This window comes from Diceros bicornis, chromosome 10 (genome assembly GCF_020826845.1).
Source record: "Diceros bicornis minor isolate mBicDic1 chromosome 10, mDicBic1.mat.cur, whole genome shotgun sequence".
In the NCBI taxonomy this organism is placed as follows: domain Eukaryota; kingdom Metazoa; phylum Chordata; class Mammalia; order Perissodactyla; family Rhinocerotidae; genus Diceros; species Diceros bicornis.
This window is the reverse complement of record NC_080749.1, coordinates 79,928,632-79,953,468: the sequence shown is the minus strand read 5'-3', so window position 1 is coordinate 79,953,468 and position 24,837 is coordinate 79,928,632. Positions and strand designations below refer to the sequence as shown.

Here is a 24,837-nt window from a genome sequence, read left to right as displayed (position 1 = left end):
GAGGAGAAAAAGTCAGCAAGTTGAAACCAGGAAAGAAAGCCATGTGTTGAGATAGCATTTCATTTATTCATTAAACTGATATTTGTTGAGTGATATTGTATGTGTCAGACAAACAAACACATAAATAAGCAGGATGATTTCAGATAGTGAAAAATCAGTGAAGACAATGAGATGGTGATAGGAGAGAGTTGATGGAGGAGGGTTTGGGACTGGCCTTTGGGTGGTCAGGGAAGACTTCTCTGAGGAGGTGACATTTGAGCAGAGAGCGGGTGACAAGAAGAAGCCAGCCCCGGAAGGATCTATCTTTAGCAGTCACTATAGCCTCTATCTGATTATTTGCAGGTTAAACTGGGCAGAGGTTCTTTGAAAAGGAAAGTAGAATTCCTGATTTCTGCCTGTTCTGCCCCAGGCTTCTGGGCTCCGTCCCTGATCGGTGAGGCATCCGTCTCTCCTCTGGGTGGTAGAGCCATCATAACTGACACTTGCAGCTCCTGGGCTATTTTGAGAGCAGAGACAGCAGAATACATAGTAAACAGGAGTCAAAGTCTGAAGGTGTAGAAGGGGGAAGAAACACAAGGTTAAAGAGAAGGAAAGGAAAACAGGGGGAAGTGAAAGAAAGCAGAGATGCCCGAAGCTTTTTTGTTTCTTTCACGTGTGCGCTTCAGGGGGAATGGCTACAAAACTGATGCAAGGGTGAAATGGTTAGCAGGAAATCAAAACCCCTTCCTTCACCTATATTGTACCGTAAATACTTTAATATTTTTACCTTCTGCTAAAAACACTTGGAAGCCTCTCTCTTCAGTAAATGAAACAATAAAGATTAATTAGTTAATTTGGTAAAGCTGATTTGAATTGCACAGAAGGCATTGCGCAAGTACTTGGCATTTAAAAAGTTATCTGACATTTAAAAGGAGATGACTGTTAATGAATTCAAGAGCTAATCTTACACTCTGACAGACTGAGCCCTGGAAAATCCAGGATTACTATCTCACTGTAAACATAATGTGATTCAGTTGAAAGCCAGAACAAAAGAGAGCTATGGGCCGTGTACAAATATCCGTACACACACATATATAATGTGGCAAAACTTACAGAGGACGTCTGTTAAAGTAAACAAATAGCATTCCCTTTCTTACTCTTGGGTTATAATATCTGAGCTGCAAACTCAAGGAGAAACCCTCTCCCCAGGGATTTTTTCCTCCTCCTTTCAGTGTGTGTATTTGGAAGGGTCACCTCATGGGCTAGCTCTACAGTCACTGGGATACTCACCTTAGGAAGGAAAGCAGATTCTAAACCCAACCAGCTGGATCTCCAGCCAGGGACCCCCAGAGCCGCCAAAGATAGGGATCTGTCCCACAGGCCCTCTCAGGCCCTCCTCTCCACTTCTCCCACTCCCTTCTAATTGGGCTTCTGCATCTCTGTAACTGCGGTTTGGTGGCTCTAAAGAGCTATTGTCCCTCATTAAGGAGGCTGCAACACTCTTGCTTGTCTGACTGCCTCCCACACAGCTCACAGCTTCAATCTGCCCAAGAGCGAGCTGCCAAGAGTCTCTGGGAACCTGTGGGCAAGCTGAGCTGGAGGAAGAAAACAGAAGGGAGGAGGGTCTTTGTAGCCAAGATCTGAAATGTGCCGGGGCCCACACTCCGCCATTATCTTAATGCATGGAGAGTGGGGTCGCGAGGCCTTTGCTGAAACCCTTATGTGGTCTATCAAGTTGTCACATCAAACCTCTGTGCACACAGGGCGTTTGTCCCCTCCTGTGAGCAAACAAAAGAAAAAGAGTCAGTCTCTCCTTTGGACCACCAGGCCCGCTCCTTGGCTGAGAGTCTGTCCCTCCACTTCCCTAGGTTGGGGAGCTCTGAATCCCAATGTGGGTGGGTAGATCTGAGAGATTTAGTCACTGGAGGTGAAGGAGAAGGAGGGCTAGGTTCTGATCTTCCCCCTCACCATGTACCCTGCTGGCTGGGTGGAGACCAAATCCTGGAAAGGGCCACCCCTGCCTGGAGCTATGAGCTGAAGGGCCTGGCAAATTTCCCCATGCTTGGCCTACTCAGGTCCTGTTATTTCTTGCACATGGCAGCCTGTGGAACTAAAAGTGGGCAGTAGGAATGGGGACACAGGTGGGGCTGAGTGGGGCTGGAACTCCGCTGGGCTCCCTGGGACAGGGCTGCCTGGAGGGATCTGAGTGGGAGGGGCTTTGTACACACTATCAACTCAGGCTAACTTGGAGGGGACCCAGCCTGCGCAGGGTCGGCCTCCCTAGCCACCCCCATTCCCACTCGGAGACCTTGTCTCTGTCTAGGTTTCCTTGGCCTGAGGGAGCAGAAGACCTCAAGTCTTGAGGAGGCCGGATGGAGCACCAGGATCCCAATTCAACAACCTAGCCCACCTGCACGGCCTCCTCCTGAGGAGCAGAAAGGACGCAAACCAGCGTGGTTCCACTCACTACACGTCTGCTGGGGCCCCTGTGCCCGTCCCCTGGGTTCATCTTGTTCATCTTGGCACCTGACGTCCTGGCCCACTTTTCATGTTCTAAAGGCAGTTTGGGGCTGAGTGGACAGTTTAGGAGGGCTCTACAAGGAGGCGTGGTGAAGATATAGTTGGTTAGAAGCCAGAGAAGAGCTTTCTTATTCCCCTCCTGTCATGAATTTTGGTCTCCATCCACTTTTTTATGCCTCAGCTCTAAGGAAGGAGATTTTACATCCTCCTGAGTGTTTAGCTAGCAAACATTAGACTAGGAAGAGAAGCACTGCACTCTCCAGTCTTGGCTTTCGTGAGGGACTCACTGAGGGACTTTTGCCACGTCATTAAGCTTTCTGTGCCTCAGTTTCCCTACCTCACCATTCTCCTCAGGAAACTTTTGAATAATGAAACCCAGGACACTTTGATTCTAGGAGTCTACTATCTGGAAGTAAATCTTATCCTGGAGTTCTAGTTGATATTGTCCTCAGTTTAATTAAGTGCTATGTTGACACAACAGAATCTTTGTTTATCTGGCTTAGCAGGAGCTGGAGGAGAAAAATTTTAAGCCAAAATAGTGATCTCTTCTGCCCCAGGGGAGGTAGAAACTAGCTTTTTCTGTGAGGGGGCGTCTGGCTGTCTTCAGGCTGGAACCTTGCCTGTATTAGAGAGATGACGCACCTACTTTAGATGGGGAGATGGGAGGCAGTGGGGTGTAGAGTGGAAGATCTGAACAAGCCCCTAGCTCCTTCCAACCTCATACTTTAAGCCAAACTGTGTGACTTCCTTGTCATGTTGGGTCTGTTGCAACTTTTCCAGTCTGACAACCAGCAGGGAGACAGGGAATCTCAATTTGCGAATGGATTCCACTGTAAAAAAGGCCATTTTTAAATCAGTTGATTTTCACTGGAGAAAGAAATGTTACCCATGGTGCTTTGATTCCCACGCTGGCCCATAAGGGCTTGTCTAACCCGTAATTTGGCTGGACAAAGAGCTGAACTAGCCCTGGTAACGCTGGGACAGCAGAGGGCTGGAAGAAGAGAAAGAAAGATGTCCTTCCCCTTCCTTTCCTGCCCCTTCCCCTCCATTGGGCCCACCTGTCCTCTGACCTCTAAGTTTTCTGGGGCAGCCACGTGCTGTGGGGGTGAGCACCTGCTGGATACGGTGCTCTTGGCTCCAACGTTCCCTGCCTCCCCCCACCCCGGCCTCCAGCTCCCTTAGTGTAGGGCGGGAAAACAATTAAAAAAAATTCACAATGAGATGTGAGAAACCCAAAGGAATCTCTAACAGGCAGAATGGCAGGCAGTGAAACACAATGCCAGACAGCACAGAGGGAGGACATTTGCGGGGGGCGGGGGGGGGGGGGCGGGGAACAGTGGGTAGATTGGCTCATGGTCCTTTAAGTTACTCCTGCTTTTCAAGCTTCTCCTTTTCCATGTCTGAGCCCTTAGATGGTATACCAGCCCCAAGTTCTGTTTTATAAAGGCTCTCAAGCAGAGGGTGGGGGAAGAGAGTAATGATTACTATGATAATTTATTGAGATCGCCTAGTGACAAGCATTGTGCTAATCCCTTCCCATATGTTGTTTCATCTACTCCTTGTCATGATCACATGAGGGAAATAAATTATTATTCTTTACAGATGAGGACACTGAGCCTCAGAGAGGTTGAATAACCAGCCGGAAGCTACACAACCGCTATGGCAGAAGCTGGGCTCTCAATGCAGCCCTGTGGGATTCCCTACCCAGCAGGCTCTTCACAAGCGCAGGCCACACGTTGAATAGAGCCTTGTCTGTCGTGACATCTGTTTCCTCATCTGTAAAATGGGGACAGTAACTATCTCATAGGGATGTTATAAGAATCAAGAGAGAGAATCCTAAACCCACACATAATAAACCTGAAAACATCAGCTGTTATCACCATTTAAAAAGACCCTCTCAAGGTGATGGGGAGGTAATTGCTAAAACTTATGATAGGTATGTGGAGGTTCACTATACTAGTCTCTCTACTTTTGCACATGTTTGAAATTTTCCATAATAAAAAAAAAAATTAACTAGGCACATTTCTTGCATCTGTTTGGAACTAGGAGCCAACAGATCAATAAATATAGACTTACTAGAATAAATGATTGTCGCAGTGAAAATTCAACAAATAAAAGCCTTGATTTTGTAATTAAAAACAAACCCCTCTCAGTAAATTATCCTTAAATTGCCAATGGAGTTTTGGGGCTGACAAAGTAATCCTATGGGGAAGGTTGAACCAGGAGACGAAGTTTGCTTAGATCTTCAAAAAACCTTTGAATCGAGTTGCACAACCAAAGCTATTTACAAAACCAGGGAGAGAGGAAGGGGGAGAGGAGTGGGGAGGGAGGGGGAGGGATGGAGCCTGGACCTGGGGAAGCGCTGTGCCTGCCTTGAGAAAGGAGTAACGAGGTAGTAGGTACAGCTCCTTCCCTAGATGGGAAGATGCAGACAGTTGTTCTCCTGGGATCCCTGCTAGGCCCAATCTCCCTTATCAGCCTCAGAAAGATCTCCAAGAAGGATGCCTAGTGACATCTCTGATCTGCACACGACCCAAAGCTTTTCCAGAAAGTGAAATATCAGATCGGCAACTGACAGCAGGAAGCATCCACAGGTTGCTGGGTTGTTAGATAAATGTCAGCTGAACTTCTGCATCATTATCTGGAAATAACACAAGTGCAATCTCAGAATCCCACTTAGAGGATTGAGGGCTTTTACTACCCATGACGTGGACCTTGATGTCAACAAAAGATTTATTCATCAATTATTTTTCCTAGTAGCTACCATGTGCCAGGAACTGTGCTAAACACAAGGGGTACAAAGGTGAATAAGGCAGAATAAGAAAAAAAAGTCTGTCTTTAAAGATTAGTAACCTGTTCTTTTACATAACAGCCAAAAAGTTCAACAGAAGGCAGGGTATGGCTCAGAAGGACACTGAAACAAAAGAGTACCTTTGTACCTTGTACAAAAACTTAGTGTGTCTACAGGTGGGTTTTTTTTTTTGTCCTGAAAGAGGAAGGCTGAAAGGGGATATGAACACCATCTGCGAAACCACCAAGGAAACAGATGGGGTAAACACAAGTTTATTCAAGCTAAACCTGAGTGTGCTAGAATTACGGGCTACTCTTTGAAATCCAAAAGAGGTAAATTTAGGACACATAAGATCAAGTATGAATTTATACTGTCGTAAACTCATGAAATCTGAACTCAAGAGATAATATAGGTGGAAATAGAAGTGGCTTTGTGAAATGGGAAAAAGGGACATAATTGCAGTGTAACAGGATTTTTAGGACACTACCAAAGTTCTAATCCCCACAAAGCAACAAAACTAAACCCTAGGATAAAGCGAGGGGGAAAGGATGTTTGCTCTTTCAACAGAGGGAGAGAACTGACAATGTGAAAACTGCCGAGATGGTTTCTCTCCTATTTTAAACAGAGATACAACAATTCCTGGGAAATCTAATTACCATCTGAGCTTGTACTTTGATACTCGTTCCTGATAACCTCTCTGCTCTGACAGCTCTATAAACCAGCCGGCGCAGGGCCCTCCCGTCCCAAGCTTACATAGATGGGTCTGGATGGACAAGAGAGTTTCATGCTCTGAGATCCAAACTTTTCAGAAAAAGAGGTGAATTCATTGTCCCTCAAAGTCTAGGATCAGAGGGATAAAATGCTGAAAAGAGGTTGAGATCCTTGAAAGGAGAATTCTGATGGCCCTATCCAACAATCTAATAAAAACCTAATTAATACTAAATAATTTTAACTAACAGTAGTTAAAAAATAATGGTGCTATGGTGTTGACCCTGGTTTAGCTTGCTGTGTACTTGTTGTTTGCTGTGACCCCTAGATCATTTAAAGCCAGACTTGAATAAAACCAGGTATCCTCATGATCCATTTTTCCTTCTTATAGGGAGAATTTTGAAAAAAGTGAAAAACAATGAAAAACCAGGAAGACAAAATAAAAACAAAAAACTCAACCCAATACACCCTAATTTCAAGGTAACATGACTGCAGTTTGTTGCACTTGTTTTCCTTGTTTTTTCACATGGTTGCAGTCATAGTTGACACCACTTGGATTTCCACTTTTAAAATTAAATTGGTTCTCAGCTAGGGGTGATTTTGCCCTCCAGGGGACATGTGGCAAGGTCTGGAGACATTTTTGATTGTCACCATTGTGTGTGTGGGGGTTGTGCTACTGGCATCTAGTGGGTAGAGGCCAGGGATGCTGCTCAGTATCCTACAAGGCCCAGGACAGCTCCCACGACAAAGAATATCTGGCCCAAAATGTTAGTGGTGTTGAGGTTGAGAAACCCTGCATTAAACCATCAGTATTAAATCAATTTCTAGTCTGAACAAGCATCATCTTTTTTTTTTTTTTTGTGAGGAAGATCAGCCCTGAGCTAACATCCGTGCTAATCCTCCTCTTTTTGCTGAGGAAGACCAGCACATCCATTGCTTGAGCTAACATCCATTGCCAATCCTCCTCCTTTTTTTTTTTTTTCCCCCCAAAGCCCCAGTAGATAGTTGTATGTCATAGTTGCACAGCCTTCTAGTTGCTGTATGTGGGACACCGCCTCAGCATGGCCGGAGAAGTGGTGTGTCGGTGCGAGCCCGGATCCGAACCCGGGCTGCCAGCAGCAGAAAGCGCGCACTTAACCGCTAAGCCACCGGGCCAGCCCACAAGCATCATCTTTTAATGACTGAATTAACCCCTCATTGAGAGGGATATGTCACAGGGAATCATTTCTCTGAGGCTGGCCTATCAGGCTGTTTCCAAGTTTTTCTCTGCTATAGATAATGGTGCAATGGACATTGCTCACTTTTTTCTGCCAAATTATTTTCTTAGGATAAATTCCCAGAAGTCAGAAATATTGAATCAACAGGTATGAATATTTTTTCATGTTTCACACAAGTCATGTTGCCATTTTGCTTTACAAATGGGTTGAACCAGATTACAACCCACCAGGAGTGTGTAAGTATACCAAAACCTCAGCAATATTGGGTGTTACCATTAAAAAAAATGAGAGGAGGCACACATCTCAAATATAAAAATGGTACCTCCAGTTTGCCTCAATTTGCATTTAAATTGCCACTCAGGATGAATATTTTTCCATAATCGTTTTCTATTACTATTATTTTCAATATGAATTATGTCTTTTGCTTATTTTTCTAACTAGTTCTCAATGTTTTTTTTTTAAAATTGAATGTGATCTTTACTGAGCATAGATAGTAATGCTGTTGTAGTTAATGCAATTTTGTTTTACTTTCTCCCCCCACAGCATAGATATGTTAACATTTCCTGCCAGAATTTTCAGCTACAATTTTAATACTCCTTTTAGGCAATGGTCACCTTACTCAACCCGCGGCCTCTGCACAGAGAGGCCCTGGGGAAGGGGAAAAGCTTGTCTGGCGATTGATGTCGGCCGGCCACCGAGGGGAGAGCAGTGTTTGGTCTCTGACGGTGTCCCAGGAACTAATTTCCCTAATCAAATGAAAGGCCTTAGGAGGAGCCACAGGCAGAACGGAAAGCAAATGTGCAGGAGAATACTCAATTCCGTGAGGAGTCTGAAGGACCTGCATTAAAAAAGGGCACGATGCCTTTAGGACTTCAGAACTGGCACTGCTCCATACTCAGCTATCAATATGCAAAAAATGCCTTCATAAATACTTGATTCTGTTCACAGTGGGGAGGCAGTTCATTTGAAAGAGGAAATGGGGGCTTGGAGTTGAAACATGTCTGCTGTCTCCTTTCTCTTTTTTCAGTGCTCTTTTCATCTCCGCATTTCCCCTTGTAGCTTTCTTCCCAACCTTTCCCCGACTTAACCCCCTCCTCCAGCTCCTAGAAAGTCGTCGATGTCAATTGCTCCTCTCTTTTCTATTTATGGATTTACGGCGCGGCCCTGATCCTCGGCCGGGCGTGGAAGGGGTGTCTCGGGAGCTGGTCCCACCGTTTGCAGTCCCGCGTGTTGGGGCGGGAGCCCTAACCCCCCCGCTCCGAGCACCGCGCGGACCGGGCTTAGGAAGCGCGCAGCGGCGGAGTTAGATCCGACCAGTAGGGGGCGCCCGGGGCAGCCCCGGAGCCGCGAACCCGCGAACCCGCGAACCCGCGAACCCAGTCTGGGCGCAGCCGTCCGGCTTTCTCTCCCACCCACCGTCAGAAACTGTTTCCAAATCTAGGTCTGTGACTTCTCGTTACAGCATGGCGATGCCACAAGACCCCACCGTGGGGTGTTTTTCCCCTCGCAGCTAGCACAGTGATAAAAAAGTAAAGGTCTTGTATGCGACTGCACTCCTAATACGGTCAGACCCCGGGGGGGGAGTCAGTGGGGATTAGTGGAAAGGAGAGAGGAGCAGAGACGGCTGATGCTGACAGCGATCCACTCGAGTGACATCCTCGCCGCTTCAGAGAGGGCAGGCCACGCGGAAGGCATCCCCGGGGTTTGCCAGAGGCCCAGCAAGGTCCTAACTGAAATCTGCTGGGCAGAAATTTGTTTCTAAATCCTTTCCAGATGCTTTGTAGTAAACATGAAATTAGTCATTTACATGGAGTAGGTTGAGGAAGTAGTTAAAACTGAAGTCAGTGATTAATCTAATAAAGGGCCTTTAGCCTCAAGAAGTACCGGGTAGGGGGGCAAGGCAGACCCCCTTCCCCGCCCCCATCTTCTCTGTGTTTGGGGGCTGGTGGGGCTCCCTAGAGCGCTCCCCAAATGGCTTTCCTTTGGGGGGCTCCTCCGAAAGGAAATAAGGCTGCTGTGACTTGAACAGCCCAACTCCCAGGTGGGAGCCCCCCTCCGTTCGCGAAGGCGGGGCGTGAAGTTCCCGGAGGGGGCGGTCTGCCACAGTCTCCCCGGGAAAGCCAGGATTAGGGTTTAAGACCCCCGGTCTGGTGTTCCTCCTGACTGCGGGGGCCATCATTCAGTCCAGGCCTTCATGTGACGTGACTGAGCCCATCTTACTGCCGGTGGTGTTAGGTGTCCCGACACGCGGCCGGCAGGCTGTGTGGATTGGGAGCGTTTAGCTCTGTGAGGTATTTGCAAGGCCTTTGGAGCTGTGGAATTATCAAAACATAGCATGTTATATTTTCCTTAGTCACAGACTCTCCTAAAGAAGGAAAGCTTCTAGACCCCTTATACAGGTGTCTTCCAAGTGGGCATGTTAACAGACAATGCAGACGTGGGGTCTGTGGCTCCTCAGGAGCAGGAAGGGTGGGCTGAGCCTCGTTGTTCCCCAGGGAAGCCTGACCCAGGCTGGGGTCTAACGTGAGGGTTGGGGGCCTTCCTCAGACCCCAGCTAGACCCACGCAGGAGGACAAAACTGCTTTCTTTATTATTGCTTTTTAATGAGTTTGAGGGAAGAGGAGAAAGCCAGGCTGTGGCAGGAAGTTGGAGATAAGGGGGAATAAGATCATGCCCCCCTTCCTGCCCCCTGACCCCCAGGCTGCTGCCCAGGGGGGAGAGACCTGAGACCCCCTGGGCTACTTCTGCCTCAGGGTCCCTGAGACCCCCTGGGGGGGAGGGGCAGCTCTAGAAATGCCCCCGAGTTGCCTCTCTAGAGAGAGTTTGAGGACAGAACAAGCCTCAAAGCTTCCAAAGAAGGAACAAGCATAACTTTTTGTGAACACATGTCCTCAAACCACTAATCCATCCAAATGAAGCTGCCTCTCCTTTCTTCATGGTATCCTTACATTTTTCCTTGATTGCTAATTTTTTCTCCCCATTAGGAATGAGAATTGGAGTGGAAAAATGGGCCCATTGGCACAAAGTCTGCCTCGATGGAGCATACCTCCCTGCGCTTCCCTTTCTGACTTTGTAGAAGTCAGGGAAAGGCCTATTCAGCTGATTCACACACATGAAGAGCCAGGCAAAACAGTCCAAGTTGAGCTAAGACATTCCAAGTCTATGAGTTAAGGAACCTCTGTGATTTTATAGTCCACTTGTCTTGTTTTATTGATGAGGTAAATGAGGCCCAGAGAGGTGAAGAGTCTCACCCAGGGTCACACAGCAAGCTGGGATAAGAACCCAAAAGTCCTGACTACCAGTCTCATGCTCACTCAGAGCCAATACTGTACCTGCTTCTCTGGCTTTTGGGTCAGTGGTGAGGTTTCATTAAGATTCATGTGAAGATCAGTTCCAGATTCAGTGTTTGCTATGGTGAAAATCAGAGAGAAAAGGATGAAGGTTGTCAGATCTAGGTCTCATGAATTTTTATATATACCATATACATATACACCTAGTTCATATGTGTAACATTATAAATACACACACCCCTATGGCATTCATATTTTACTCACCAAATAATACGCATAACCTCTATAGGCACAGTCTAAACTCCGTGTCATATATAGTGTTAAGAGCTCATATGCAAATTTTTATTTTATTTTTTGTTTTGGTTGTTTTTGAAAAGAACAAAAGTAAATTCTTTGTGCTACTAAAATTCAGATAAAGCTGAAATTAAAAAGGAAATATTGATGGAAAAAAAATCTGCGGATGCTGTCGAATATAAATTTTGCATGATCGTACTTCACTGAAGTAGGAAAGTGCATCTGCGACCTTCCAGTTAGAGATCAGAGACTTCCCTTTTCCCTCACAGTGTGGCGGGTGCTACAGGAGAGGCGGACACACCAAGCAAAGAAAGGCAAAGGTCACAGTGGGGCTGGTGGGAGGGGACCAAGGGAAATCAGAGCCCGCCGTGAGGCAGCCGCCACTCCACAGGAGCCACTCGCACACGGCCGTGGTGTGAGCGAGCGGTCCCTGACTTCCCCTAGGGTTGTTCCACTGCTCTCTACAGGCGTGGACACTGACCCACACTGGAGAAGAACCTCCCTGAGGTTGTATAACCACCAGGTTTTGAGGAAGGATTTGAGTCCAAGACGGCCTGACTGTGAAACCCCAAGCTGCCAAAAGATAGATTTACTTTGTTTTCTTTTTTCCCCTAAGAAAGTAAATTTAATGTTTATAAAGGAATGTTTATTTGAGGAACAGATTTAGCTAAGCACATGGCTCTTCTGACAAGGATTTTAGTCTCCTGTGTGGGACCAGCGTCCAACAAAAAGTTCTTTCCATGGTACTTGCTCCTCCTAAGTAGCTCTTTTAAGAGTCTCTGGCCATATGTGACTCTGTATCTTTGTCTCTTTGACCCGAAGCCTCTCCTCGTTCCTTGTGGGCTGACCTTTCCTTTTCTGTTGATTCTCAGCTGTCCTTTTTTGTCTCATTTGAAAATGGCTTCTGCACAGACTTAAAACATTTCTTATTTAAAACAGCTGGGGAAACTGAGGCCCAGAGAGTGGTTTTGTGTGATTGGCTCAAGGCCATACCTTGAAATAGTTCAAGACCAGAACCCAAACCCAGATCTCCTGACTTAGCATCTCGTACTTCTCCCTCCACATCCCACGGCCTCCTGTTAGCCCCACTTGAGCTTGCCACATCACAGCTGCTTGGCCACGATCCATCCTCTGGACAACTCCGGCCCAGCAGAATTGCGTTGCAATGAGGTTCACTTCACTGTGGCTTGGAAGGAGCCCTGGGTCTCTTAGAAATGAAACTTATAAATTCTAACGCATAAGGAAAGTTCTTGCAACACCAGAAGAATGAATCAGTCAGCCAGAGTTCAAGAAATGTAAACACATTTTTAGATAGGAGACTGAAAAATCGCTTAGGACTTCTCCATCTCTTGGGTCAAGACCCTGGTAATTTACTGAGGTCCAAGCTGTCAAGGAGGAGACACAACTCAAACTGCATTCCTGGGAGATAAAGCAATGGGGGTGGTAAAACTTCCTCTCCAAACACTGTGGTGGATCTACCCCTGTTATCAAGCCGAAGAAACTGACTAACCAGTCGACTAACGCAGGCGACTGGCTGTGAACACAGGCCGGTTCTTTTTCATCATTCTGGAGCTGGTGTGTACACTCATACTACAGAAGGCACAATTTCCAGGCCTGCCTGAACCTGGGACCTCAGAGTCTTTCTGTGATGAACATTTCTGCCACTAAAGAGATAAACAGAAAACACATTCCTTCCCTGGCTGCCCACCATCAGGATCTAGCAGATTTTCAAACGCTAGCATTAATCTAACCACAGGCTTTTAGCGAGGAGATAGCATTCCCACCAGATAACCAGGCGGTCTCAGAGATGACCCTTCCTAGATGGGGTCTCGGCCCAAACCTCTTGCTCCTTCCTCAAATCGTGGGATCCTTCACCAAACACTCAAAACTTGAAAAGCAGGAAAGAGCATCTGATTCTAGCCCGGAATACGGTAACTTAAAATTTCTTTCTATTTAAACCTATGTTGACAATGTTTAATTTCCAAGTTGTTGTTGTTCATTGTTTTAAATCAAAATGAAACATAGTCATATTTATTCCCATTGTTTCAGAATACTTATTTCCCTTGGTATGGGATGCTCTGGTGGGCCCCATCTGGTGTTAGAATAAGACCGAACTCCAAAAAGTCACCTTATCAGGCAAAGTGGGCCCCCTGGCCCTTTCACAGATACATGTCAGGGCTTCGGAAAGAATGTCAGACCCGCATGCTCCACAGTGGCCAAGCATTCTGTGGCCACAAGGGCAGGAGCCTCTCTAAATATGTGTAGGGCCTTTCCCCACACACAACATTTCTGAGGCCTGAGTGCCCTTTGATGGTCAGTGTGCTCTCAGGAAACATCCCCTAGTCCTTGTGGTGGTTCATCATTGGGAAGGGGATGTATCCAATGCCAGACAGATCTCAGAAGGTACCTTTGCCTTCTCAGAGCTTTGCACATGGACTTGCTGGCTCTTGCACAAACCAATGGGAGGAGGCCTAAAAGACAGCCTTTGTACCTTCATGGTTTTGTTTTTTTGGTCAAAAATGGAAGATGCAAAGGCAGATTCCAGATTATTAAAAAAAAATTCTTCTCAGTATAAACTAAGCCATAAAAGGAAGGATAATTCGGGTCCCTTTACCTAGTCCTGCTGACCTTTTCTCAAGAATGATTTCTAAAAATACTTTGTTTTATGTGATACGGCTCAAGATGCCTGTGACCTACTGAGTGTTTGATGTGTTACAGTAAATCTCCAGTCTGCTTGTTTAATGCAGGAGACCAAGACCCAAGATGGCCTCTTGGTATTGTCATTATCAAATTCTCTGGACAAGATTTAAGACCTTGTTTATGCTACACATTTTCACTTTAAATCTTCCTGGAGGAGGAGGAGGAGGGTGAGATGGGCATATCAAACAGTTGCTCAAGACCTGAGAAAGTCTCCAGGCTCAAGACATACCCCAGGGAGCTCTATTAAAGGAGCCAAGTAGACAGATCTAGAAGATATGAGTCAGTCTGAATTTAAATATGGAAATGCCTACTAAATGCAAGGGCAATATTTTTCTTCCAATTTGGGATAACAGTTCTTTTACATGCTTATATCTTCTTAGACCAAGGCTAGTGCAGTCTCAAGGGTCTGGCTTTAGTTTTGGGAACACTAACTTCTCTCAAAAGCTCATAAATTATTTTTTTATGGAGAGGTTCAAAGGTACATGGCAGTTTACCAAGCCCAAAATGGAAGACAACTAGATGATGGAATTTAAATTCAAGTTGTGTAGCAACAAAATATCCACTACGTGAGAAGCCCTCCAATCAAGATGCGTTATAGGATTAATAAGGCTTCCTGTGGTGGAAGAAGGAATTCAAAACAGAGGCTGAAGGCGGAGCTACACACAAAGCGGCCAGCCCACTCAATTCACGTGGTGGTCTTAATTCTGCAGGAAATATTGTTCTTGGTCACTTGCTTTCAAACAAGTACAGACATCTGGTCTCGCAGCCTCTAATCTTACCCCCTTCAATCCATTGTCTACATAGCTGGGAGAGTCATTTCTTTGGAATAAAAATCTGGTTATATCAATTCCTGCGTAAACAGGATCTCACCTCCTATCTCAGCCTTTGAGATAAATTCCTTGGTTGCTGCCCATGGCCCTTCACGATCTGATCTGGCTCCTGCCTGCCCCACTAGCTGCGTTTCTCACCACTACCCCCCTACACAGGCCCTGGAGTCCAGTCATTACAAGCTGCTTACGTTTCTCCCATGTCGCCACGTTCTCTAACCTTCCTATGGTCCCTTTCCCTGGAGTATCCTTGCCTCTTCCCCCCTTCCATCCTCTCCAGTTAGCTAGTTCCTATATATATTCTTAGAAAATCGGCTTAAGTGTTCTCTCCTTCCAAAAGTCTTCTCACCCTTCAGGCTGAGTTAGCCTGCGCTCATTCATGGCTCTCAGCACACTCCATGACTGTAGACCACTCTAAGGCACGGACTTGGTCTCTCAACTGTATTCTTGTGCCTGACACAGTGTCTGGCGTTAGTAGACAGTCAATTAGTGTTTATTGAATGAATGAATGAGTGAGCACTCTTTATGTGCTTTGTAAAACAGACTTACTAATTCCTTCAATTGGACATGTTCTTATGCTTGTGTCTTCATTAATTTTCAAGTGAGGAGTTGTAGAGAACTAAGACAACAGCAAATGAAAATTCTTAGGCCACAGGGAGATGTGTGAAAGAAGCAAAAGAGAAACAAAGAGGGGAAAAAAATCCTTAAGAAAACCCTCATGCTTCTTTATGGTCTTTTTTTTTGTGAGGAAGATCAGCCCTGAGCTAACATGTGTGCTAATCCTCCTCTTTTTGCTGAGGAAGACCTGCTCTGAGCTAACATTTATTGCCAATCCTCCTCTTTTTTTTCCCCCAAAGCCCCAGTAGATAGTTGTAGGTCATAGCTGCACATCCTTCTAGTTGCTGTATGTGGGACATGGCCTCAGCATGGCCGGAGAAGCGGTGCGTCGGTGCACGCCCGGGATCCGAACCCGGGCTGCCAGCAGCGGAGCGCGTGCACTTAACCGCTAAGCCACGGGGCCGGCCCTTTATGGTCTTTTTGATGGGAAAATAGCACAAATGTCTAAAGGGTGATAAAATAGAAAAGAGTATTTATGGATTACTAGTTAATAAAAGTTATAATTTTTTGATCACTCTGACAGAAGAAAAATTAATATTCTAAACTGTATTATAGATTGAGAAATATAACTCATACACACACACAGACAGACATCTTAAAATCCATACCAGCCTTAAATTGCATGTATTTAGCACACTCCACTGCCTGAGCAAGGCCCTGATCCCTCGTGCGTATCATACACACACTAAGTGAGCAGCAGACGCTGGCTACTGGGGAGGGACGCACCCTGAGAATTTCCAGAATCCTTAGATTTGTGAATACCCCTAGTGTATATCATATCCCCAATAAAACTAAGTAGAAATGAAGAAAGAGGGGGAGTTCTTCAGACTCTTAATGAGTCTATAAATAAAGGATTAGAGTGATTTATAAAACTATTTTTTTTGGCAGATAATCATCAAATTGTTAGACCACTTCACTTTCTCTTACTTCCATCACCAGCCCCAGCAGCTGGCCTTCTTTTTAGGGCCATTAAAAAATATTTATATAAAAAAATCAGTGTTGTTCTTTTTAAAAAATAACTTCACAAGAGCTCTGGCAGATGTCACAGTAAACATAGACCACGACCTCGCGATGCGGGCGCTTGGAGGCTGGCTCTGCGCGCTCACTTGCTTAGTGATGGTCTTCTTAGTGATGGTCTTCCGTCTCCTGGCCTGTGATGTCTATGATTTGACTTCATGCCTCTGTAAAATGACCAACTGTATGTGTCCCTGACTTCTGAAGTCATTTGCAAATAGTTGAAACTGACCTTCAAGTCCACAAATACCCAAAGTCCACCATTTATATAATTTTTTAGAATCTTATTATTTTTTCCTGCAAATATTCATTAATACCAAATGACCAAAGAGTTGTGAAAGCTCTATAGGCGATTCCAAGGAATAGATGTTTTAAATTGCTCTTTGAACTCAATCCCAGGGGCTATCATGTACTTTCAGTGTGCTGTTATATCCATTTTCTTAAAAACAAATGGGAAATGTTAAGCACAAAGGGATGTAAGAATTTTTTGTTAAGGTCATTGACCCAATCAAGGGAACAAATAAGATTCCTATATTCTAAGCCCTGAAAGAGACTCTCTGCTTATATGGGCAGGCCGGTTGGAATGGGGACCTGTCATTTAATGGGTATAGAGTTATAGTTTTGCAAGAGGAAAAGAGTTCTGGAGATTGGTTGCGCAACAATGTAAATCTACTGAACATTACTGAACTGTACACTTAAAAATGGTTAAGATGGCACATTTTATGTTATGTATGTTTTACCACAATTAAAAAAATGTCAAGGGCTAGGAGGAGATGAGAAATTTTGCTCCAGGCAGAAAGAACAGTATGTTCAAAAGCTTGGAAATAACAGAGATTTGCATTAGCCTTGGGTCTTTTAGTTTCTAGGAGGAGAGATGAGGAGGAACAGAAGTTTTCTTTCTCTTTCCTGGATATAGAGCTTGCCAGGGGGCAATTCTGAAATAGTCCAGCTTGTCTTCGGCACTCAACCATTTCCCTTTCCTTTTCTCCTTCTTGTGCCTCCTTCCCCATGTAGCGAACGTGAGCGAACATCCTCTGTTGACCCACACCCTTCAGGGCACCCCACGAGGCAGGTATGTTTAAATCTTCGAAACTCCGCTTACCCTCAAATTACCCACCGCTGTTTCCACCCCATCAGCATTTTTAGTCTCTCAGAGCAGCTGTTCTCAGCTAAGTTGCAAGAGGACAGCCATGTGATTAAATAAATTTTTACTAACATGTGAATGACTATTAGCTTCTCAGAAGTATCAGCCTCTCAAGAGAATACTTCTGAATTGAAACTGAATCTATTACTAGTGAGATTTTAATAGTAGAATGAAGTGAAATTGTAACTTTTTTTTTTTTTTTTTTTTGGTGAGGAAGATCAGCCCTGAGCTAACATCCATGCCAATCCTCTTTTTGCTGAGGAAGACTGGCCCTGGGCTAACATCCATGCCCATCTTCCTCCACTTTATATGGGATGCCGCCACAGCACGGGTTGACAAGCAGTGCGTCGGTGCATGCCCGGGATCCGAACCCGGGCCGCCAGCAGCGGAGCTCGTGCACTTAACCGCTGCGCCACGGGGCCGGCCCTGAAATTGTAACATTTTGGGCCATATTAGGAAGAATATTTCTGGTCTGGAGAGCTACCCTATCAGGCCTATCTTGCTTGGAAATCTGTCTCAAGAGTTTGGTTCTCCCAAATTGTTCCTACTTTTTTTCTGCTTCTCCCCTTCTCCACACATCTCTAAACGTTGTAAATCATTTTCAGTGTTACTCACAAAAGGATGTCTGATGCCAAGTAAGGGGAATTGGAGAGAGAAAAGGACGTGCAACAGAAGCCATTTGTTAGTATGGTCATGAACAGGAACTTCTTCAACTCTCACAGATTGTCAGATGGAACACGCCTATTTAGACTGACACCACCACTAACCATGCATAGTGGTAAAATGTGGTTTCCTAGGGCTCAAATCCCAGCTTCACCACTTAGCTGTGTGACCTTGGGCAAATCCCTTAACTTCTCTGAGCCACATTATCCCAGATGAAGAATGAGGATAATAATAGAATTTACCTCATATCAGTGCTGTGAGGATGAAGAGAAGTAATAAATGTAAAGAACTCAGCACGATGTTTGGCGTATCAAAGATAACAATGGTGGCCATCATCATCATCATCATCATCAACATCATCATCATTATATCCATCATCACCCTTCACTGGACGCTCCTATTAAGAGCTGGTCTGGCCCGGTTCCAGCCAACAAGTGAGAAGGCACAGAACGGACGCTGAAACTCTTCCACTGTGGCCAGGATCCACCCAAGGACGAGAAGGAGGACACAGAGCGCCAGCTGCCAAGTCTTTCTCTGCCTACAGACTTCAAGACTGGCAGGCATATGACGGTGCCTTTTCTCTTCCAGTTTTGCAGTCTCTGGCAAGAACAGTGTCCTCCACCCAGCTCTGGCTCCCGCCCTCCATCTGTGGCATTGCTTCCTGTTCCTATAGCAGGTCCCTTATGCAGGATTCATTGCTGCCCGCCCCAAAATAAGCAGTGTGGAAGACCACACACATTTGCCTATTAATCAAAGACTATTTTTAGGAGAGAGAGAATCTCTGCATAATCATCCTTTCCCCCTAGTCTGAAGCAGAAGCAGCAATAGTGGCGGGGGGAGAGGGAGCTACAAAGTCAGCCTACACTCCTAGTTTTTGCTTATTTCTCCATGGGGGAAAGGACAGACAAAAGGAAGCTTGGAGAGGCAGAAGTGGCTCCAGTCCTCCATTTAGGATACAAGCCTGAGAGTGTTTCCCAGATAGTGTCCTAGTCTGTGACTGTGTAGCTGAGCTGTGCACAAGCCTAGGGGGCAATGTCCACCTCATTGTGATGTGACTTGTGCAGCGTATGAGCCCACAGGACAGCCCTGCACCTTCTCTTTCTGGGCCAGCTAGGCACAAGTGCTTGGTTCAACTTCTTTTCCCCAGTCTTCACACTCGGGCCACAGCACACGGGGCTGCCCGCGAGTAACTCATGAGGACACCACGGTTCTCAGGCTGTCCAAGAGAACCCTCTTTCCTACTTACTGCTATATTTGGTGGGAAATTGTGTGTTTCTGGAGGTCGAGGTATGAAATACTATGTACGTGAGTCAAATGACAAAGAGGAGAAGTAGAGGTGACTTTTTAGGGAAAAGCTTACCTTTCAGGGGATGTTGAATTCTAGATCCTTCCTTTTCTTGGCTGGTATTTGAACTGACCCATTCATAGGCTGAAAAACAATAAGGGTTTTACCTTGGAGTGCGAAAAAAGCTATTTTCCTTACCCCACGATAGGGGAAAACAAAGTGGATGCCTTGATGCTTAAGCCTCGTAATGAATTGGATGGTTTTGAAAATCCATAAAGGCTATCATGGAGAGAAGGTTGATCCAGGATTTTAAAAGCGTTGAAGAAAGTAACATTTTTATTCAAGATGTTTAAGGACTGTGATGCTAAAATTCTGAGAGGAGGACTTCTGACAGAGCACAAGCATGAAACAGTGAATGCCTGACACTGGCTGAGTGGAGGTGTCGGGATTTGAACAGCAGGTGTGCGTGGGCCCAGGTGGGCAGCAATCGGGGATGACAGGCAGTGGGAGGAGCCCCAGCCTCCAGCTGTAGCGCAAATACAAGGGCTGGACCAGGGGAGACAGGAGGAATTCTAGCATGTGAGATTCCAGCTAAAAAGACAGACTGGCTTTTGCACAGCCTGGATGAAGTTTTCGCCATCTCTCAGAGTCACCTTGGGTGAGAACAAGTCTCCTAGCCGTCCTTTTCAGTCAAAATGAAAACTAGTTAAAATAATGCTGTTTTAATGGCCGAAAAGAATGAGGATGACAGACCAGAGAAAGACAGTTAGGGGAGAGGTAATAGATCACAAAGAGGTCAGTTAAGTGCATCTGAAATGGAAGACGGTTTTTAATGGGAAATTTGGTGTGTGTGTGTGTGTGTGTGTGTGTGAGAGAGAGAGAGAGAGAGAGGTGTGAGATATGTAGAGAATAGCAATAGGGAAGAAAAAGTCAGAGGGAATCACAGAAAATTCAAACCAGAAAAGATTTTGAGATCTTCCTTCTAACCACCGCCCCCCCCCCCCGCCATTTCCAAATCCACTGATGTGTGTATGCAAGTACGTGTACTTCATCGTCTCATTACTGATAATAAATAAACTAGACAGGTTGCCCAAAAAGAATGTTTGGTTTTATTGATCTGCTGAACTGCGGTGGGGCTCGGAAGAGCCCGCTCCTCAGTCTTTTCCCCCTCGGCGAGCACGCGCGCGCACACAGCCACACGCACACTCCTAACTCAGGCTGAGGCGGGCAGCTTGGGATTCTGAGAACCAACACTGGAGAGAGAGAAAGCCATAATTAGTGTTAATTGTTGACCCTGCAGTTCAAGAATAGATGCTCTGGAGAATGGGAAATGAGAACAAACATTAATAATTGAGTAGGGACCTTGGAGACAGACACTCCGGATTAAAAGGAGAGAGATAAATTGCATAATGAATGTTAATTTTCCCTCAAAGAATTGAGCGGTCGGTGGTTGGAAGGGAAAAAGAGGCTAAAACAACCATGAAAGAGAAACCTCAGTGTGTGTCGGGCGAGAGGGTGCGAGAGGGTTGTGGAAGCGCCTGCCCGCCGCCTTTCTCGCGGCTCCCAGGAACTGGCCGCCAGGTGTTCCTTCGCACTCTGATCTACCACGGCTGTCTTCCCGGACGCTCGGCCGCTTCCCCGAGGGCACGGAAGCCGGAAAACAGCTGCGAGGCGCGCGAGCCGGGCCCCCGCCCCGCGGGCGAGGGGCGCCGAGGGGCGCGCGGGCTGCAGGCCCGTCCGTGCCGCCTCGTCTCGAGCACAAGCACGACACACACACGGCCCGCAAAGTAACCCCCTTAACCGGAGGGGAAAGCAGCAAAGAGGCAGTCGGAGAGGAAATCGGAGGCGAGAATTGTAGCCAGCTTTGTCAAGGGCTCCACAAACAGGCTTGCCACCCGCTGCCGAGCTTCCGGGCGCGGGCGGAGACCCCACGTCCGGTGGGCCCCCCCCGGCCGCCCGCTGCCTGCGCTCGGCCTTCGCCCCCGCCCGCCCGCCCGCCCGCGGGCTCACACGCCGGGCTGCGGGACGCCCCTCCGCACACGGCTGCGGCTCCTTGCCGCCTGGAGAGCAGCGTCCCAGCTCCGTGTCGGCACACGAGGCCTCCCTGGTCTGGCCCTGGCGGCCCTTGGCCCGTCTCCCCCAGGAAGCCCTGGGGCATGCGCAGCGCTCCTCGCCACTTCCCTCGTGGGCTCCACGGTCCCATCCCTCTGCCTTTGTTCCTGCTGGCCCCTCCGCTGGTCGTGTCTTCCCCTCTGCTTTGTATCCACTTCTACTAATTTCTCAAAGGTTAGTGCAAACGGGGATTCCTCTGCAAAACCCCTCCTCCTCCCCCAGGTGAGAAGGAATCGCTCCTTCCTTGAAGACCCCTGAATTCTCTTGCTTGAGCCTCTTTCACAGCACTGCTGCATTCGGCCTTGTGGTAGGGCTAGTTGCTTGTGAATCTGTTCGCACACCGGCTGTGAGGTCCTTGAGGGCAGTAGCCACGGGGTCGGTGGAGCCTTGGGAAGTGGGGTGAGGAGAGCACAGCCTCTGGGACAGACAGGCCTGGGAACAAATCCGGGCTCTGCGGCCCTCCGGGTGTAATCAACGTGCCCGGGCGTTAACCTCCTCGTCTTCGAATGTCCTCACCTGTGATATGGGAATGAACATGCTCACTTCGCTGGATTATGGGGGTGACGGAACGAGATGACGTAGGCAGCACAGTGCGTGAGGGTGTTCACTCTCAGTATCAACATCCTTCCCTGTCCCTTGCACGTGGTAGGTGTCAGCACATTTTGTCAAAGGGGGTCAAACACGTAATGGGTCTTCTCTCTTTTAGGTCCAATGATATTTTATATTGGAATTTTACTTAACACTTTTACAAGATGATGGTCTTGTTTGATTGTCACAAAGCGACGTGAACTGGGTTAGCAGATGTTATTATAGTTGCATTATATTGGCTAAGGAACGTGGTAAGTGGCTGTAACAGAGAGGCTCCAAAAGATAAGCACTGATTTCTCTTTCACGTGAGAGTTCAGAGGCCGGCGGGCAGACCAGGGTGGCTCGGCTCAATGAAGTTATCCAGGCGCTGTGCTTCCCTTTGTCTCATGGCGCCATCACCCCATAGAATTTTGCCCTCTTCCACATGGTCGAAGCTATTTTACCACCTCAACCAAGACCAAGGGGAAAGAGGAGGAGGGCAAGCAGTGTCCTTTTAAGGAAATGACCTGGAAGTTGCACACCTTGCTTCTGTTCGCATTTCACCAGCCATAGCTTACTTACATGGCCTCACCTGGCTGCCGGGGAGGCTGGGAGGTAAGATTTCTAGCTAGGCAGCCATGTGTTCAGCTAAACTTCAGAATAGGGGATTCTAGGAATAAAAGGAATAATGGAAGAATGGATATTGGGGAACAACTCAAGTCTCTCCTACTCACAATTTCAATCAGTATTTATGGGCAGTGTTTCTGGGATATTCAGAAGTAGACGAAGGGGGTCTACCCACAGGAATTTTAAATCTCGGAGAAGAAAGAAGAAAAGGGTATAAGAGGTAAAGGAAGCGAGGGAGCGCCTGGTGAGAGGCCCAGGCAGCAAGAATCAGTGGAACCTGAGGAAGTAGCAATGGATGTGGGCTGAGGGGGAAGGTAGGGCGTCACAGTGAAGGTGGGACTTCAGCTAGTCCTTGAAACCTGGAAACTTGGACAGGATGGACTAGAGGCAGTGTGATTTAGTGGGAAGAGTTTTGACCTAAGTGGGTGTGGGAAGATCTGGGTTTGAGCCTTACATTTCCCACATAGAAGCTGTGTGACTTTGAGCAAATCACCACACCTCTCTGCGCCTCGGTTTTCTTATCCATAAAATGAGAGGGTTTTCAAACCGTGGTCTCCCAGCTCTAGCGGCTCTGCATAGACCTCTACCCAGGAACCATCTGAGGAGAGGAAGAACTAGCTGGACTGTGGAGAAGTTGGAGAGGACCAGTCAGACCATCCCCACTTCACCAGGCAGCTGTGCTTTTATCCGTTTTATCTCTTGGTGTTCTCAGCAAGTCTGTTTGACAAAATGCTTCCTCTGCTTACACACTCATGAACCTGATGCCCATGTTCCCTCTCAGCTCTAGGGTCCTCTGAAACAGAACAAATGCAAGGGAGGTCAAATTTGTGGCTTCACAGGGTCTGTAAAAAAATAAGTACGATCATATGCAAAAAATAAAGAGGAATTAAATATTCTTCAACGCTTCATATTGTATTTTTTCTCCAAAAAAAAAATTTCTAGCAGAATCAGAGAGAACTATTATTTTTGACATTTTTCTTCTTTGGAAGGCATAGAGCAGTGATGAGACCACATTTTCAGCCAAATATGAGGTAGGGGAGTCTTTGCGCTTATAGGAATCATGAGAGGTTTTTGTCAGAGGAAAGGAGACTGCCTAGGGTTTTTTAGTGGCTCTCAGAACACGGTCCAGCGTGGGCTGCCGAGGCTGGGCTGGTTTCACTACGGTGAGGGAAAGAACCCTACTTCTCTCTGAAGTCCCGGACAAACACAGCCACCCCAACCTGCCCTGGCGTACACATGATGGACCCAAGTTAGCCCCATGCCGAGCCTCAGGGGAATCTCCCATAATTTCTCTAGGAAGAGTATATGGATCAGAGCTTGGTGGAGAATGGGAACCATGGGCATTTTAAGAAGAAACAGAGTTACTACAGAGACTTGGTGCTATCTCTTGACACACTCAGTCTTCGTGGCCTCCCTTGCCGGCATCAGGAGCCAAAAGCTTCAGTGCCTCTGCCTCACTCTGCCCTCCAAATCTCATTCGAGTGCATCTAATTGGCAGAATGTAACTTGCATCCAGCCCCTAGGTTATCTGGGAAATGCAGTTTTCAGCCTTCTAGCCTCTGTGGTACAGGAAGGCCCTCTGGAAGGAAATGCTGGGTGCCAGGTGACCACATCCAGCCAGGTTTTCCTTTATTTCAATATTTGCGCTGAGATCACTAGAACTGTCAACATTATTTCTTATGGGTTATTAACAAACACTAATTGGGCAAAAGGGCCTTATTGCCACACAGGCTTCCTCCTACCTTCCTCAACCCCTCACTCAGAGATGGATGGATTTAGAAGTGATGTTTGGAAAATGAAAATAAGAACAGTCATGAATTATTGAATGGCTGAGATCCCCCTTCAGGATTTAGACAACAGGACTGCCCCACTGAGAGAGTTTCCTCTGGAAGGAACCTTAGAAATCATCAGTTTAGCATTTCCCAAAGTGTGTTCCAGAAACTTTATATCCACATGACGCTTTGCTAAAAACAATAAAGAATCCAGTGGTCAGTTAAGTTTGGGAAACAATGCGTATCCTCATTCACACTAGCATATTAGAGGCTCGGTGAAGTCCCACAGTAAGGGAACTTACTAACTTTAGCCACTGGTTTCCAAACTTATTCGACCTCAGAACCTTTCATTTTTTATATAATGCTTGTTAACCTTCTGAGGAACTAGAGTTCTGTGGGACATATGCTAGGAGGATTGGATCTAATCCCAACTCTTCTTTTCCCGTATGAGGAAGCCGAGGTCCACAGCAGTGAAATTACTTGCCCATGATCACAGATATTGCGGGTGGTAGGGCTGAGAACAAAACCCATGACTTTGGACGTTTAGTCCAGAGTTCTTTCTTCTTCCTCACACTGACTCATCTAAAGGACTTCTCCTCCTTCAAATCTCGAGGCTTCTTCTCTAAGGCAACAGGTGCTACGAGAAAGGCTACTCAAGAAAAATCAGTCTTTGCCAATTACCCCACCAACATGCAAGGATTCTTTTACC

General features: G+C 46.6%; 1 protein-coding gene across 2 annotated transcripts in view; it reads right to left on the bottom strand.

Moving 5' to 3' along the window:
- KIAA2012 (KIAA2012 ortholog) overlaps window positions 1-24,837 on the bottom strand; it is a 105,814-nt gene that overhangs the window by 38,182 nt on the left and 42,795 nt on the right. For both annotated transcript variants that reach the window (XM_058548653.1, XM_058548654.1), the window contains exons 12-13: window positions 19,126-19,194; window positions 10,548-10,624 (exon numbers count right to left, since the gene is read on the bottom strand). In XM_058548653.1, coding sequence (XP_058404636.1) covers window positions 10,548-10,624; window positions 19,126-19,194 — 146 coding nt within the window. The remainder of the gene's footprint in view (window positions 1-10,547; window positions 10,625-19,125; window positions 19,195-24,837) is intronic.